This window comes from Cotesia glomerata, linkage group LG3 (assembly GCF_020080835.1).
Source record: "Cotesia glomerata isolate CgM1 linkage group LG3, MPM_Cglom_v2.3, whole genome shotgun sequence".
Classification (NCBI taxonomy): Eukaryota; Metazoa; Arthropoda; class Insecta; order Hymenoptera; family Braconidae; genus Cotesia; species Cotesia glomerata.
In genome coordinates, this window is record NC_058160.1 from 8,364,091 (window position 1) to 8,382,200 (window position 18,110).

Below are 18,110 nucleotides of genomic sequence, written 5' to 3' on the forward strand. Positions count from 1 at the left end.
TTTACCGGACAAATTTTTGAAAAAATAACATTTTTAAATGTTAGTATTTGTTCAGAGTCTTACGAGAAAATCAGACGTTTGCAGTATTTCTCGAATTATACTATCAGTCATGGATTAGATGAAGTAAAAAAAAACTAAAAATCAGATTTTCGAAATATTCAGGTTTCTTTTTTTGCAATAAAATATATCAGTTACCGAGATATTTATTGAGAAATTAATATTTAAAAATCACAAAAAATTCTCAAATTACCTACAATAAAATGAAGTCAAAAGATTTGGCAACGTTGCGTAGCGCGCGAGCTTCAGACCATTCAGTAAATTCAAACTAAACTTTAACGCGCTTATGTTTTTCATGCATACTTATTAGTTAACCCTTCAGCACTCTCGCAAAACGATTTACTATCATTACTCGCGCGATGAGAAAAACTCTCACGCCTTATGTGGAAGCGCACGCATGCTTATAGTCCCTTTAATTTAAAAAATCTTAAATAAAATAAATTTCTTAAAACAAAAAAAAATTGACTTATTTAAAAATAATATTTAATAATAATACATCCAAACACAAATGCACTCTTACGGGAACCTCCGAACTGTACCGATCAGACCCGATTTTTTAAATTCTGACCCCCCTACTATACTATTGCGATGAGAAAATATCTCACAGACTTAATAAAATTTATTTTATTTTTTTATAGTATAGAACAATTAAAATAATAATATTGCAATCTGAAATAATATTAATTTTTTGACAGATAGAAAAAAAATCACATAGTCATTCCATTTGAAATTTGAAAGAAAATTTGAGTTATTGATGAGCGTGAGAGAAAATCTCATAGCGAGAGTGCTGAAGGGTTAATAAAATTTATTTTATTTTTTTATAGTATAGAACAATTAAAATAATAATATTGCAATCTGAAATAATATTAATTTTTTGACAGATAGAAAAAAAATCACATAGTCATTCCATTTGAAATTTGAAAGAAAATTTGAGTTATTGATGAGCGTGAGAGAAAATCTCATAGCGAGAGTGCTGAAGGGTTAATTTATTGTTAGCAAATTTTCATAATTCATAATTGAAAAATAAAACAATAATTAAAAAATACTAGCATTCCTGCCATGAGACATTAGAATGTTATGGTTTTGTGACTAAACATTTTTAATTAATTTATTTATTTACACTGACTGCAAAAAGTTAAACACGGTTAAGGTTATATTGTGTAAATAAAAATGTAAACAACCGAAATAAAGCGTTGCCAAATCACGGATAGGTTACTAACAGCTGATTTACAACAGTCAAATTAATTTTTGCATTTAACTATTTTTTTTTAATTTTCAAAATTTCAACGATTAATGCCTCATATACTATTTATTTTTTAATTTTAGGAATTTTTATGGGTTTTGTATTTTAATTTATTGAAAATTTACTACTACAGTTGTTATATGACTCAAATGGAGCGAAAGGACTTCCTTAAAGAAATTGCCGGTCTCATAAGTGAAGAAACCTGTCTAGTATATAAACATAACCAATAGAATTAAAAACTTTATTTTAAACAAATGACAATCGAATAAAATGAATTTAGTTACAATAAAAATTCATTATTTCTGAGTCAAAAAAATATAGGTTCCGGATAAGTAATCACCAACATATCATATACTAAAAACTTCTCCAAAACACGCAGCATCTTATAAGTGGTATAATTATTATTCCGATCGGTTCAGTAGTTTTCGCAGTATAACCGGACAAAAAACCCGGCTCTCCATTTATTACTATAGAAGATTTTATTTATATATTTAACCGTTTATTATTAAATTTGAATGACACTCAAGTTGACAGACATTAGAAATTTTTTTTAGAATTTTATAGCAATTGAATTATTATAAAAAAATTCCACATGTGAAAATTAATAAAAATTAAAGTGAAAATTTTTAGAAGTATTTTTTTATTGTAATTGATTTGTTAAAAAAATTTTTAAATTTGACAGCTGACGGCTAACTTCAGTATCATAAATTTGATCTAAAATTAAATCACATCTTGCCATAAATTTGAAATCAAATCGATATATTTACTATGTATTTATTAATAACTATTGATACAGTCTTTAAATATAAAACATTGTTGACTTGAACATTTTTTCATTTCTAAACTTTTATAATTTATAATATTGTGATTTATAATGACTAATGACTTATTTAAGTTAACTTATTTAAGTTAATAATTATTTGGTGCCTAACAACAATATAAAATCAGTAATAACTTTAAATTAAAAAAAAAAAATTATTTAACATACATTATTTAAATATTTAATTTTTTTTTTACTTCAAAAATTAATAATTAATGAAATAATAATATTTTTTAAAAATATTTTGAAAAATGGTGATACAACTTTTATTACCTATAATAAAGCTCTATAAAAAATTTCTAACAGAAAAATTGATCTGATGAAAAATTTCGGAGTTATTACAAAAAAACACTTTTGCACGCCTCATAGCGCGAAGCGTGTGAGGTTGTGCTTTATACTCGACTCGTCAAGATCAAGCAATTTTGTGATCTTTAAATGCCTCTATTACAACCATATTACACTTATACAATGATGTAAGTAGATGTACACTGAAAAAACACTTAAATTAAACCATCTTTTACTTTCTAAAATCATTTCATGTTGCTATTTTGAAAAAAAAAACGTTTTGAAAAAAATTTTACGTGGACGTCCAGATGTCACCCCATTTTGGATGTACCAACGATTACTCGTCGTTGTGATTACTAGTCACATGTGACTGGTGGGACATATTTTAAATGATCTTCAAAACTATATTTTGGATTTTTTGACAATTATAAGAAGTTTAAATCATTTTTAACATGTTTATTGTTACTTCTACAAAGAAAAAAATTGAACAATTCAGATTTGAGGTTGGGAAAACCACTTTTCTATCTTTTTGTGTGACTGGTGGGACATGTGATGAGCTTATGTTCAAATACGAATTATACAAAAACTAACGTATCTTTTCGTTTGAAACAAACATAATTCTTTTCTTTATTTAATTCTTCTTCTTAAATACAATGAATCACTAGCTGGAATTGATAAGATGATTTAAAAAACGTGTTACCGACTTAAACAGCATTTGGCCCGGATACCAGTTAGTACGACTGAAAAGTTACTAGGAGAGAAAAATCGATTTTCTTATTGATTAAAAAAAATTTTCTTTACAAATTCGTAAAATATAGACTTTTAATAATAAATTAAGACTAAATTAGAATTAACTAGAGAAATTTTAAAATCTTAGTCATTTTCTCATTTCGCATGGAATGCCCCTACAAACATACAAACATACAAGTGAAGCTAATAAAAAGCGTATAAAAACGTAAATCTTGTGAATTTTATAATTTTCGAATTGTGGCTTAAGAGTTACAATCCCACACTGTAATTTTTCTGACAAGTTTTATAAATCTTACTAAGTCGTTCATTTTCATTTTTTTTTTAAATGTCAAATAAATGTATTTTTCTTCAATATACATATATACATAGAAAAAAAATTTACTCGAATCTAGTAAATAATTTTGAAGAACTTCATCTTTTTGATTGGAGTAGAAAAATTCTTAAACCAAGAAAAATTTCTTGGCTTAAGTAAATTTTACATGATTCAAGACTTTTTCGTTTAGATTTAGGACAATAAAAGTCTTCAATAGTATATTACTCATCTAGGGCAATAAAATAAGAAATATCTCAGATCACATGTAATTGTTGTCCGAGGCGAAGCCGAGGTCAATAAACATGTGATCTGACGAGGCTTTCTTATTTACTGCCCGTGGTGTGTATACTATTTTTTTGCCCTCTGGGCGGAAAGTGGCAACTTTGGTCTCACTGCGCTAAACAAAGTTGCCGCTTTCCTCCTTCCTCGGACAAAAAAATATTATACAGCCCTTGGGAAGTAAAAAAGAAAACCTCAGATCACATGTTTATTGACCTCGGCTTCGCCTCGGCCAACAATTACATGTGATCTGAGGCTTTTCTTATTTTCCTTCCCAAGGGGTGTAATATACTATTTCTCCTCGACGGAGGCGGAAAGTGGCATTTTCGTTTAGCGCAGTGGGACGAAAGTTGACGCCCCTTCCGCCCGGAGGTGAGAAAACAGATAAAATGGGAGGAAAAGGTATTACATGATGTAAATCTAACCCGTTCTCTTTTTTCTCAACTTTCTTATCTCAATAAGCTTAGAAATTACAGTGATTCTAAGTTTTCAAAGACGCAAAAAATTGTGCTTTTACTATTTCGTCTCAAAATAACTTTCGAGTGCGATGACTTGTCAATCTCTTAAGTTGTTGGTTCAATAAAATGTATCTATTGTATTCGTTCTATGACTTCGTAAGTTTGTGGTATCAATGAGAGATCTACTTCCATTTTAGATTTCAAATGGCTTTTTTTTTTTTTTTTTTATTTAATTACTTAAGTCCAAAAATAGCAAAATACTTCGACAATCTCGAGATTAATGATCAAAATCTCATATTGATCATCAAATCTCCAGATGATCATCTAATGGACTTATAAAATAAATATATTTTTATGAAATTTGAGTAAAAAATCATAAACTGAGTCGACAGATTTCAATGTTCAATAGCGCTGCTCCCTACTTTTCGTGACATCCCTGTTTAAAAATATTCATTGGAAAAAATTAAAAAAATTGGCTCTATGTAAATTATATATCTATAGATATATACTGAGAAATTGAAATCGATTGAAATTATTGAAAAAAAATTCAAATCTTATGATAATGAATTTTTTTCAATGAATATTTTTAAACAGGGATACGAATGACAAATGAAACCAAACTTATTATTTAGATAAATCAAATAAATATTAATTTCAATAGTGCCAAACACTTTTGCGGTTACAGTAAAATTGCTTGATAGCATGCACTTAAATATTTTTGAACTTGCACTTGTCGCGAGACGCTACCATGTCTCTTCATTTTCTTCATATATTACATCATCGTTTTTACGTTTATTCCAGTGCTCATCTTGGCCTAAGATTCAGAGGGATTCTCTTCTTACTACTTAAAACTACTGATTCAAACGATAAGGAAAATAATGTTGCAAAGCAGCTCACATAAACAATAATATAATTTCAGCTATACATATAATATATTACCATAAATATTGATTATGTCATTTTTAATGTAACAAAGAAAATTATAAGAACACAGTACTATAAAAGGTTTATCTTAATTTATTGATAGCATGAATGAATTTAAAATTTTTAAAAATACTATTTCAGCTTCTTAGGTGTGCCAAACACTTTTCTGGTGTCCTAGTTTATACTAGTTTCCCTATATATTTACAGTGGGGCAATGTTAAGTATGCAAATTGCATCATCGACATTGACATCATGATCTATATACACATATTGATGAAGGCATAACTAAAGTACATCTGTTCAATACGAATTTACATCGACAAACTAGTCAAAGTTCACAGCTTGTTTTGTCTTACATTCATAACCGACATTTTATTCAAATTAATATGGCTTGTTGTTGACCTCACAAATAAAATTATTATTTATTCGTATCATTACTTATTTGTTATATAAATAAGTATAAATATTTCAGTGTATCATTTCAGAATAAAAATTATATTAATGTCCCATTGAAAAAATGAAAAATTTTCGATAATTGGGTTGCTGTTAATATTGAGTTATTATTAGCAGTTTGATTTGTAAAAATCGAGATTTTATCAGATCAACGTTTTGAGGTCTTCAAAGGCATCTCAGATTTTGTAACAGTATGTGAATAAATTTGGTCTGGTAAATTTGGCGAAATTTCAAAACAAGTTTTTAAAAAATATTTTTCTTTATTCATGACCCGTCAAAAATTTTTGATATGGTCATATCAGGACATACCTAGAGGCATATAAACATATCAAGTCTGATATTGCGAACTCTTGAATAATTTAATTATATAATTTACTCATTATTGTTATTTGATTCCAAGTATAAATTATTCAATATGAGTTTTTTATTTTTTAATTAAAATACGAAAAAAAAAATAACTACAAAGATTTACATATATTTATACGATAATCCGCAAGCGATCCCCTATCGAATATGAACCATTTTCAATATTGCTTAAATTCAGTAATCCCGCATTGAATTTTATTTCTCGTCCGCTGTGCTGCTGATAGTTGATGGCATATTAGATATTACAAAGGATATAACGTATTATCAGTTTAACATAAATATATATAAGCAATAATTTTATCATCTACTTTTGTACTATTTATTTTTATTAATGAATAACTAGCAACCTGTAGTCACTATGTGACTGCCGAGATTCATGAATTATAAATAAGAAAACTTTGGCTTAATGATTTTTTTATATTTATAATCACACTGTGTATAGTTTGGGTATATGATACCTTTCTGATGATACCAAATTAATGTATAAAAATTTCTTTAAAAATAATAACATGCTCGTCACAAAATTTTCCTTTCTCTCTCAATTATTTAAATCATAAATAACTATCGCTAAAAATATCAAACCCAATTTACGATAAAGATATACCCGTTACTAAATTTTTTTTAGTCTCTTAATTATATAAATTAATTTTTGACTTATAACCACATTGACGTGTACAAAACAACATAAATAAATAAACAAATTTTATTTATCGCTAAATTCGAATCTATTGATAACTACTTCGAAAACTTATCATAATAAATAAATTATTTTAGAAAAGCATATGAAATTTTGAAAAGGCACAACCTCAGGTCAAGACCTTTCCGAAGATACCAAATTTAACCATAAAAACCTATTTTATCTTATAAATACACTGGCCACAAAATTTCGCTTATTCTCTTAATAATATAAATAATTTTATTATTGGGAGGTAACGCAGAATAACAAGATACTCAATAAAAATTGTAAAAAAATTTCTTCTGTCGTTAAAAGTTTATTATATTCATTATATAACGTTAAACACTATTTTGTAATTTTGGAATTTCTTAAAAGAAAATAGCTTCTCAAAAAGTTTGAAATCTTAAGGTAATCAAGATGCATGATCATGTATGACAAGATAATAATTATTAGAACGTGTCAGGAAAAAAATTTATTTTTTATTTTTAAATAAATGTCTGTCAAAGGTTTCCTCAATACAACCAAACAATTTGCCTAAAATTGCATCTCAATATTTCATAAATTGAGTTGGTGTATAGGGGGTCCTTTTTTTCATTTGAAATACATTGAAAAAAAATTTCCTTTCCAATTTTCAGAAAATTTTTCTTTAGGCCAAAAAGGCGTATAAAAAAAAATTTGTTTCATTTCAAAACATTGACAAAAAGTGCTAAAAATAAAGCTCGATCAAAATCATATTGAAAGATATGAAAATTAACAGTAGACAACAGGTACACAACGGGTTAATGCATAATGAGATGATAAAAAAAAGTTATACGCCCAGTTGGCTTCAGATCACAAAATTTTTTAATTTATTAAGCCAAAAGGATGTGTAATTTAAGACATACGCTTCCTTGGCTTTGAGAACTTTTTTTTGCTCGACGGGCAGAAAGCGTCAACTTTCAGCCCGCTGCGTTAAACGAAGTTGCCCCTTTCTGCCTTCGTCGAGCAAAAAAATAGTATACACTCCACGGGAAGTAAATAAGAAAGCCTCAGATCAAATGTTTGTTGACCTCGGCTTCACCTCGGCCAACAATTACATGTGATCTGAGACATTTCTTACTTTACTTCCCTAGGTGTGTAATATACTATTTTTTTATTATTTAACTTAGAATATGCTTTTTCTTACTACGCCAGTTGAAAGTACGGGGTTCCCGCTGCGATTTCACCGCAGAAAGCCTCGCTTTTATGCCGTGGTCGAGTCGCGCATGCGCTCTACGACGAAGAGCCGAAAAAATGTATTCATGCACTGACAACGAGACACGAGACGGCAGAAAGTCTGAAAGTCGGTAGTCGCGCTCACTATATTACTTATGTTTATAAGCCTAACCTTACTTGTGATTGTTATGAATGTATTTGTCTTGTTATGTGTCAATGATTTTAGATTGAAACTAAGTTAATTACGGAAAATAAATATTTATTTTAATGAAGTGAGACTTATTAAATATTTAAATTACAAAAAAAACGAGAAATATTTTTTATTCTGATAGATATTCTCAAATAAATAAATTCATTATTGGACAAATAATTATTTGAAAAAATAGACAAACAGATTTTTTTCTTAATTTTTTTTCTAGGAATTTTACGATTATTATTTCATTTTTCTATTTTTTTTTATTTTTAAAATCAGAGTTAATATATAATATATTTATAATTTTAAATTTATTTAATTAAATTAAGATCTTTTCTCAAAATAAAGTAGTAATATGATAAATTATAAATTAATATCTTTATTGACAGATGTATTTGATGCCTGCCCCCCACGACCAGCAACACTCGCTTCGCTCGTGCCGCAAATGTCAGGGGCAGGCATCAATTTTTTTCAACGCAATTTTTTGCGTACTTTCGACCGGATAGCAAGAAAACTAGTATACACTACAAGGGCAGAAATTTGAGAGCCCTGAACTGCGCGCCATGATGCCGTGGTGCAATGCAGGAATCTCAACTTTCTGCCCTTGTAGTGTAATATACTATTAATCAAAAATCATTTCTGAATTTGTTGATTGATACTGTAATTTTTTAATAAGTCGGTTTTAACCGGATTCTTTTTTATCTTGAGCCTATATCGAGAGCCAATATTATTAAAGAGTTTTATTTTTTTAGATTTCGAACTACTGAGGGAAGTAGAAGTATTGAAATTCCAAAATACTCAAGGTAAAGACCATTATAATATATTTATAAGTTTACACTTATCACACTTTGTCTATACTTTATTTACAATCGTTTTATACTAAATTTCTAAAGTTACTTGTAGAATTATAATAAAGTTTGATTACTTTGTTTTTATGATTTGATTAAAGGATTAATGCTTAGATTAAAGATTAAGTAGGTGAAAAAAAAAAAATAATACGATTGTGTAAAAATATTTTTTAGTATTTTTTAGACAATTTAAAGCAATGATGATAAATAGCACATAAAATTTGCGCTGTCAATTTTGGTCAAGTAGGTTAAAAATAAATTTTTATTCTTGATAGAAGTGTTATTTTACACTGGATCAGGATGTGCAGCCAACAGTTGCATACTTGATGATTTCGCAATCTATATTGTAACAAAAAATTCAGTTCAATCAATACACTTATTGTTATTTTAAAAATTTGCATACAGACCTGTTGTTTGCACGGCATTGGCTTTCTGGCGTAGACTTTTAATATTTTACAATTGCAAGCAACAGAAATTGCCACGATGAGACCCTGTAGAAAAAAAATGTAGGTAAATGAGTATGCAAAAGAGTCACATCACAGATGGATTAAAAAAAGTAATTAATTTATTCCGACCTGGAGTGAGTGTCCCGTACAAAAAATAGCCCACAGCAGAGGTATTTTCCATACTCTCGCTACAACTCCACAGCCAGCAATGAAGCAAACTGTTAAGCAAATCTTCGTGAAAAGTATTAGTTGAATAGTTTGTCGTTTTTTCATCTTTTCACGCTGCTTTATTTCTAGGTGCATACTGTATGTATATCTGCAATGAATAGCCAATAGAAATAAAATTAATCAACTTAAGTATACTATCCTGATATGATATAATCTTTGATTTCTCTTGAGAGTAGCTTATTAATTTCGGTTCAAAGAAATATTAGTTATTGATTACCTCGCTATAATAGCAGCATTCAAAAGATAGTACATGGAGATTAAAATAAGTAGCATGATTGGTATACTGTAAGTGTAGACCGTGGCCGTAGTACCTAAAAACCTGTAATTAGACAACGTTCATTAATGGTTATTGAGTTCAATCCCTTGATATTGAAAATTTTCAATGAATAATTATATAGTCTTATAATTTATAGAAAATTTATGCATCACTTTAAGAACTTAAAAGTATTTTCTGTTAGATATTACGAATTTTTTTTTTATTAAAGAGAGGAGAATAATAATAGACGACAAATATTATTGACTTTTTTTACCACAAAGTATCCTACAAAAATCCAGATCTCTTAACCGTTTTAATTTGTTTTTATGATGATTAAAATTAATAAAAATCGTCACTTCTTGACAAAAACTTTTAAAAGTTCGGAAAATTTTTAAATGCATTCTTTTTATAATAATTTTTAAATCTGGTGTATTGTTTGCTTTGTGTTTTATTGATAAACTTTTCATATATTTTTATTTAGACTAGGAAAAAAGATGAAACTTGGCAAAATAATTTTAACGTACAATTTTAAACATAATTCACGTTAGGTTGGGAAAAATTAAAAAAAAATTATTTTTCCAAGTTTTTCTTTAACGCATTTTGATCAAAAACATTGTAAATATTACTACAAATTTTCTAAACAAATTACATGTGTAAAATGAGAGTATATATTATTTATTCTCCGATAAATTCCGTTTGGAACCAGTCTAATACTCGAAACAGTAATTTTATTAACGTGTTAAGTATACTTAATCATAATCTGCCGAAAAATCAATAATTTATTTAGAACATAATTCGCATGCTGATTCACTTGATAAATGTAGATTTATTTATTTATTTTATACCAACGAAAAAAAAATAATTTGACACATAAAACTTGTTTCAGTTAAATGAAAATTTATTATAGTATAAAAACTCTGTACTTGGATGTTTTACGGATTAAAATCCAGATTCACGCTGAATTTTTTACAGTGTAAATATCGCTTAAAATTAAAAACTAGAAAAATTGTAGCTCGAAATAACATTTTTAAAATTCAAACTTTGTCAATGCAAATGTAATTCTTACAAAATCTGTAAAAATTACAATTTGAAATTGTAATTTTTCCAGTTTTATTATGTGAAGCGCCACGTTACATTATATAATATAATTTTTTTCTTTTTATTTTTTCCGTGTATGAATCCGTTTCCGTAAATTCAAAATTAAATCTACGAAGGAGTTGAAAGCAAAAGATCACTAGGCATGGGTACTATCCATTGTTCGTCTATCATTGTCTTTGGATTGCGGCGGTTAAATATCTCGATCTGTAGCTTTTCATGACCAATTTATCATCTATTATATTCTTCGCTTCAACATTGTTATAATTTCAATGTAAGTCTTTCTGACGACTTGGTATTTAAATTGAAATTAACAAGATCAACATTAAATCAAAATTGATTATACGTGAAAGTAATTTAATATTTAATGCGATGCTGTACGTGTCTTAATTTATAAATTAGAATCGAATGTTTTCAGTGAAAAGTTCAAGGACTAAATTTTTAAGGTCAGGATATTTTTTATTTTACTTGTAGTTGAATAAGTCAATCTAAGCTTTAAAAACAAACGAGTATAGAATGATAAGTTCTCAAAAGGTCAATAGGTCACATAAAGATCTTACCAACAATTAAAGGGTGTTAAATCCGTGACGTTCCAAAAATCGTTCGTTTCATAAGTTTGGGCAACTATTGATGCTCCAAGAGTTAGTAATGGTGCACCCCAAGCGAATATACTATACTTGAGATAAACTGGTCGATCATCACACCCAGGAACAGATGATACAGTTGCATGAAGATGATGACACATAGCAGCTACCCAACAAACTACTGAAATTCTTAAGTATTGAAGGCTCAATCCAAGAGCAATGCATAATTCTGAGTCCTGTAAAATAAAATAATATTTTTATTTTCATTATAATGAAACTATTCACTCGTATTAACTATATGGCTGTCAAAAATTTACAATTATAGTTTAAAAAAATAATTTTTCGATATTTTTAATGACAATATCTACACTTTAGATAGTCTTAAAATAAATTTATGATATTATATTGCTCTTATAAGATTGATTACAAATTATTTGATGACTGATGTCATAGAACCAAAAACTTAATCTCCCTGTACAGAAGAACTGTATATAGAAGTTCCAAGTTGATTAAAGAAAGCATTGGAAGAAACTGCTCGAAACGAAAGAAGACTCCAAAATGTAGAAGGGAACATTGACAATATTGGAGAATCTCGCCAAGGGCGATCAAGTTTGCAAGTTGCAGAAATCTATACACGGGCTAGACCAGTCTGGTAAAAAGTAGTACGACAAACTAAGTTGTGTATTGGAAAAGCTAGGCTTGCGACCTACAATTTCAGATCCCTGTCTATTCGTGCATAGAACGAAAAAAGATGTACTGCTGGTAGTAAATATGGATTTTAATCTTAAAAACATCGAGTGCAAATTTCTAGGCTAAAATAAATTTTTATTCAGCTAAAACAAATTTTATTTGTCAAATTACTGACGAATAGAAAGATCATTTAACTTAAAGACTATTTTTTTTTAACTAAAAAATAATAAATTTTTAACATTGCTATGTTTCATCAAGTAAAGTTAATTACTTAAATTCTATTAAAATTAATTGACTCACGAGTAGTAAACTTCACTTCAAAGTGAATGGAATCAATTAAAAATCATTCACTCCACATTCACTCCGCAAATCACTCCCCGAATTTTTTACAGTGTACAAAGTTAGTAATTACATGGAAGTTGGACTTTACCTTATTGGTTATAAAATAAAATCTTGTTTTTTTTTAATTTCTTATTTTAATTTTCGGAAAATTAATGTAAACAATTACATTTAATTATAAAAAAATTATAGGGGAGGGGGGGGGCAAAATGGGGTACTTAAGAAATCGTTATGATTTTAAGGACTTAAATACGCTGATTTTTCTCGTTTTCAGTCTTAATTAAAGAAAAATAATCAAATTTCAAGTTGCCGTAGAAAAAAAAATTTTTTTTTTGCGGGCAAAATGGGGTACTCCCTGAAAAAGTGAAAAAAAAATTTCTTCATCCGAAAATGAAATATCGTTAAAAAAATAACATTTTCTTATCGATAAGTCTACGAAAGAACCCAAAGAGAGGAACAAATCACCTAAAAAAGAGACATTGTTAGTTGAAGCAATATACTCCTAACAGGAATTGAGGTAGTAAAAAAAATTTTAAAACTTTGTAATAATTTTTGACGGGTTTCGCTTGAGTAAAAATAATATCAAGATAAAAAAAAGAGTTCTCTTGAGAAAATTCTAGTTTTTGGAACTCCCGGTGAAAAAATTTTTAGACTCATAGTTCTCACGCAATTCAAAATAATGGCATGAAAAAAAAGATTCGTAATTTTTTTGTACTCTCTTTCTTGGTTTAGGGATTCAGGAAAATTTTTTCAAGTTGAATAATCTTGTAGGTCTGAAGATCTTACTTTTTAAATTAAATATCTCACAAGCGCACCAAATGATTTTGAAGAAATTGGCGGCCTCTGACTCAGTTTTCTGAGCATTCATAGTTAAATTATGTCATCAAAAATAATTCGAGAATAAAGTCGATGTTATTTGAAAAACATACTTTTTAAAAATAATTAATGTACGATTTCTCTTCAACACATCACCCGATTTTGATGCGGTTTACAGCAATCAACGTCGTTTTTTAAATTAAAGAACTGTTTAGATTTTGGAATTGATCGTTACATCTGTTTAAAAGCTGTTAAAAGAAAAAAGTTATTTTAAATTTATGAGGAAGTCTAAGTTTCGCTGAACCTTATCGAATGACGCGATTGTCGTTCAAACCAGTGGAGTTGCTCAAAAGTTATGAGAGGCTCTCTCACACACACACACACACACACACACACACACACACACACACACACACACACACACACACACACACACACACACACACACACACTGATAGAAATCCTCGTAGGAATATTAAGAGCTACTTCCTAAGACCTTAAAAATGTGGAGATCAGATTAGAACTTGATTTTCGAAAACTGGCATGGAACCAATGACTTCCCGATTTTTTTTTTTTTTAAATTATTTATTTGTAAAGTGAGAACTTAAAAATTTAGAAAAAAAAATCTTAGATGTGAAAAAAAAATTATTACGATGCACAATGACGATAAAAATTACTGCACAGTAAAAAATTTTTCGTCAATGTGTAAAGTGTAAAAATTTTTGTGTAGCAAATTACACTCTAGCGTGTAGAATTTTACATTCTCATGTATTGAGTTAACACACTAGAATGTAGAATTAACATTAGTTTGTGTAAAAACAGTCAGTAACACAAATATTTGTGTTAAATTTGACGAAAATTTTTTTACTGTATGCAAAAAAAATTTTTTTCATGTTTTTTAATTAAAAAAATTTCTTTCCTCTGAAATTGTAGGAAATGACGTTAAAATATATTTTAGAAAGCTAAAAGAGCTTTTTGCTGGGTAAGATTTTGTACTGACGTCCTCTGCTCTTAATTTATCGGATAAAGGTACAAAAAAATGTTCTGTTCTGAAATTTTGTATGGGATATTTCTAACATCCTATCTAAAAGCTCAAAAATGTCATAAGAGCAATTTTAAGCGCTCAGGTATGGAATTAGCGGGAAGTTGCAGAGATGGCCTTTAGGGTAAACCATTTTCCTAATTTTTTTCATTAATAAATATAACACAAAATAATTTCTTACAGTCAAGAATAACAATTTTACTTATGCACTATTTTGTAAAATCTGAATTTGATTTTCCTCACACAAATTGAGGTTACGAGTAATACTAATAAGAATTCTAAAAATTTTCACAAATGAAAAATTTATAAAAGCATGAGTGTAGGGTGGAGACAATGGAAAAATAATGTTTATTTGATGCTGATAAATAAAAAAACTGCTAGAAGAGGCGAACGGCGATAGCTACTATACTTGAACAAGCAAATAAAAGTGCTTTTAACTCAACATTCTCGAGTTACCTTGACTTTTTCATCACACGAAAAGAGTTAATTGCAATTTCCAGTCTTCGTGTACAAACCGAGAAACCTTTCGACTTAAATAAGATACTCCTAGAACTTCATGAATCAAATGAAATAAAAAATAAATATTACATTTTGCATCCATAGTACCTATGTCGTTATTTCAAACGGTTTTTTTCTTTTTTTTTCTACGATATAATGTAGAGTGACATATTGAATTAAAAATAATGAAAAGCATTGTGAATAATAATTTATCTTAGCTGTAATTATTGATCCTGACTCCTCTGAATAAAGAAAATCATAGTTATCCTAACAATTTAATATCGTCATCCGAAAAAGTATTTCATTATTTTTAACTTCCCGCTAAGAAAATCTATGATTTTAAAAAAATCGACAAGTTATTAGTTTCACCTCAGTTCTCAAAAATTGAGTTTTTAACAGATCTCCATGTTTTGAGGTCCTAGGAAGCTTTTCTGACTATTCCTACGAGGATATCCCTTCGTATGCATGTGTGTGTGTGTGTGTGTGTGTGTGTGTATGCAAGCTCCTTATAACTTTTGAACGGCAGGACCCATTGAAATAAGCTTACGACATTTGACAGAGTTTTATTGCCATTAGATTTCATGTAAATTTGAATCAATTAAGTTCGGTAGATTTTGAGAAATCTAAAAAATAAAATTTTCACAAAAATGTTTTTTTAAGATAATTTTTAAACTAGTGTATTGATCAATTCCAAAGACTAACCAGTTCTCAACCTTAAAAACAACGTCGATTAGTACAAATCGCATCAAAATTGGCTGATGCGTTGAAAAGAAATCGTTGGCGAAAAATTTGAATCCCGAAAATTTTGGTAAAGCTTTCTTAACTGTGCTAAATGCCGTCAAGCACATCATAATCGATTGATTTGTCTGAAAGTTACTGCAATTCAAACATTCAAAAAAGAGTTTTGCACTTAACATAAACTCTATCTTGGAGCTAGGACAGCTCAAAATAGCTGTGAAATGACATTGTTGAGTTTTTAAGAAGCTCAAAAACCTTATAATTGATCAAATTTGGAGTGATCTGTATTCGAAATTAGCAGGAAGTTGCAGGGATGGCCTGTAGGGTAAATCGTTTTACTACTTTTTAATAATGAATGATACAAAATATCAAGAGATAGCTCTCTTATCGATTTTTGTACTTTTGTACTAAAATTATACTATTGAAAATTTAGCTGTTTTGTTGTTAATTCATGTGCGACAAGTGTGGTTTCGGCATGCAAATAAACATTTTGAATATATGCGTTTATGAGAAACGTCATTATAGTGGAATAGGCAAAGCAGCTATTTATCAAAAAATATAAAACGCAAAAAGCCAGAACTTATTCTGCATGAATAATGAAAAAATTCTTTATGCAATCTTTACTTTACAAGTTCAATTTTAGAACGTTGTATATATAGAGGTGAAGCAGCAGTGGATAATAGATGCTTGAACTCTACTAAACATTTTTATTTGTTGGGTGAAATTCTACAAAAAATCTCACATTATGGTCCATATACTGTAAGCTTACGGAGACAAACATCCCTTCAAGCGGATTTCGCGTTTAATTATGGGTAGAAAGACGATTTAATCCTGCGAGGATACTAAAGCACTCATACACACTCACGTATTGTGAGGTGTGTAACTATCAAAAACAATATTAAACATAATTATTGCACAAAGGCCTGCAATATGCACGAAGTTGTAGTACAAATACTACGATAGACAAACGAGACAATATATCTCTGAGATTGAATATGCGACCATTACATTGCTGAGTTTTGTCGCGAACCACTGTGTCAAGTCGTCCAACTGTATAGATTTTCTTATTTTGTCTACTCATGTTTGGAATAAATCAAGCACCTTTGAAAAGTAGTAATTTTTTCGTCAAATTGTCGATAAAATAAATAAATTCAAACAATACTAAATTTTTTGCCATGATTTAAAAAAAATATAGGAGAGGGTGGGGTAGAGTGGCCCTCTTAAGCCGGTTTTTCCTTTTTGTGGCTTTTAACCATCAAATTCCTTTATTTTCCGTCTATTTCGAATGAATCAGTCGAAATTTTGCCAAAAATCGAAAAAAAAAATTTTTCTTTTCCTGGGGCACAACGACCCCCTCCCTAAAAAATCATATAAAAAAATTTTTTTTTTTTACTGAAGCCATTACCACCAAATCTAGAGATTCTCCTCCTAGAAAATGTCGTCGAGGGAAAACCACGATTCTTACGAGTCTTGAGTATCGCCGAGAACTCAAAGAAAAATAAAATCAAAATGAAAGAAAAAAAAGTCCTCAGTTAAACAAAAGAAAAATTAAATTAAAACCAAAAAATTTGAAAAAAAAAATCATTAAAAATATAAAAAAGATGATTGCCATTGTCTTTATTGCAATGGACTTTACTCAGAATCCACAGAGTTATGGATTCAGTGTAAAAATTGCAATAAATGGTCTTATAATTCTTGCGCAGGTATTGGCGAAGATTATTCTGACGAATATGTCTGTGATCATTGCAAATAATCGTATATTCATTCAAATATCTCGATGTGATTTCCTAATTATCGAACATTTATGTTTCATGTTTTATTCCAAAAGTTTAATTTTTGTTAACGTTTAATAAAAAAATTATTATAAATTTTATTGTTAAACTGTTAATTTGTTTTAAATAGATAATAATTAATAATATAATTAATTTCTTCTATTACGCTTAAAGGTTTTAAACCTACGTACAAGAAAAAAAATACAGAGATGTTTTTTAGCAATGAATTGGTTACATTAGTTTACATTGATTGAAATCACATGTTGAGTTTTCAGATTTAGCTTTTAAAATACGTAATATCTTGAACCAGACCTTTTTTTTCTATGTTTTTATCAATTTAAACATAAACATATCTCCTACATTGTTCCAAACGCAAAAATTTAAATTTTTCAAAAATAAATAGTTATAATGATTCTAAATTTTGAGAAAATTAGGGTAAAGTGTATTGGAAAATGATTCTGCAAAAATATTTCATTTCTTCGTTTTTATCGAATTTTCAGGTCCATTGGTTCAATTGCTCGGTGGTTCAATTGACCCTATAACTTCCTCTTCTGCCCTACTTTTCTTTTACAAACAATTATTTAGTTACTTTTCTGATACAAATACTTAACAACTGTTTCTATTTCTTCTTTCTCTATTCTCTTTACATTTTTTTTGTAAATCTTTGAAATACTCCATCCGTCGAAAGTTAAAGTTATTTCTATAATCATTCACTAGGTGAAGTAAAGGTCTAAAAAAAAAACTGAA

At 28.6% G+C, this 18,110-nt stretch overlaps 1 protein-coding gene across 3 annotated transcripts in view; it reads right to left on the minus strand.

The window, feature by feature from the left end:
• Positions 1-7,701: 7,701 nt before the first annotated feature.
• The window catches only part of LOC123261697 (adhesion G protein-coupled receptor L4-like), a 40,009-nt gene continuing 29,600 nt past the window's right edge, over positions 7,702-18,110 (minus strand). For 2 of the 3 annotated variants that reach the window (XM_044723460.1, XM_044723461.1), the window contains 5 exons: positions 11,445-11,704; positions 9,751-9,852; positions 9,435-9,621; positions 9,267-9,350; positions 8,606-9,198 (listed from right to left, as the gene is read on the minus strand). In XM_044723460.1, the coding sequence (XP_044579395.1) occupies positions 9,145-9,198; positions 9,267-9,350; positions 9,435-9,621; positions 9,751-9,852; positions 11,445-11,704 (687 nt within the window). In that variant the 3' untranslated portion in view covers positions 8,606-9,144. Of the gene's footprint in view, positions 7,749-8,605; positions 9,199-9,266; positions 9,351-9,434; positions 9,622-9,750; positions 9,853-11,444; positions 11,705-18,110 lie in introns of those variants that run through there. The other variant, XR_006508732.1, reaches the window with a different exon arrangement.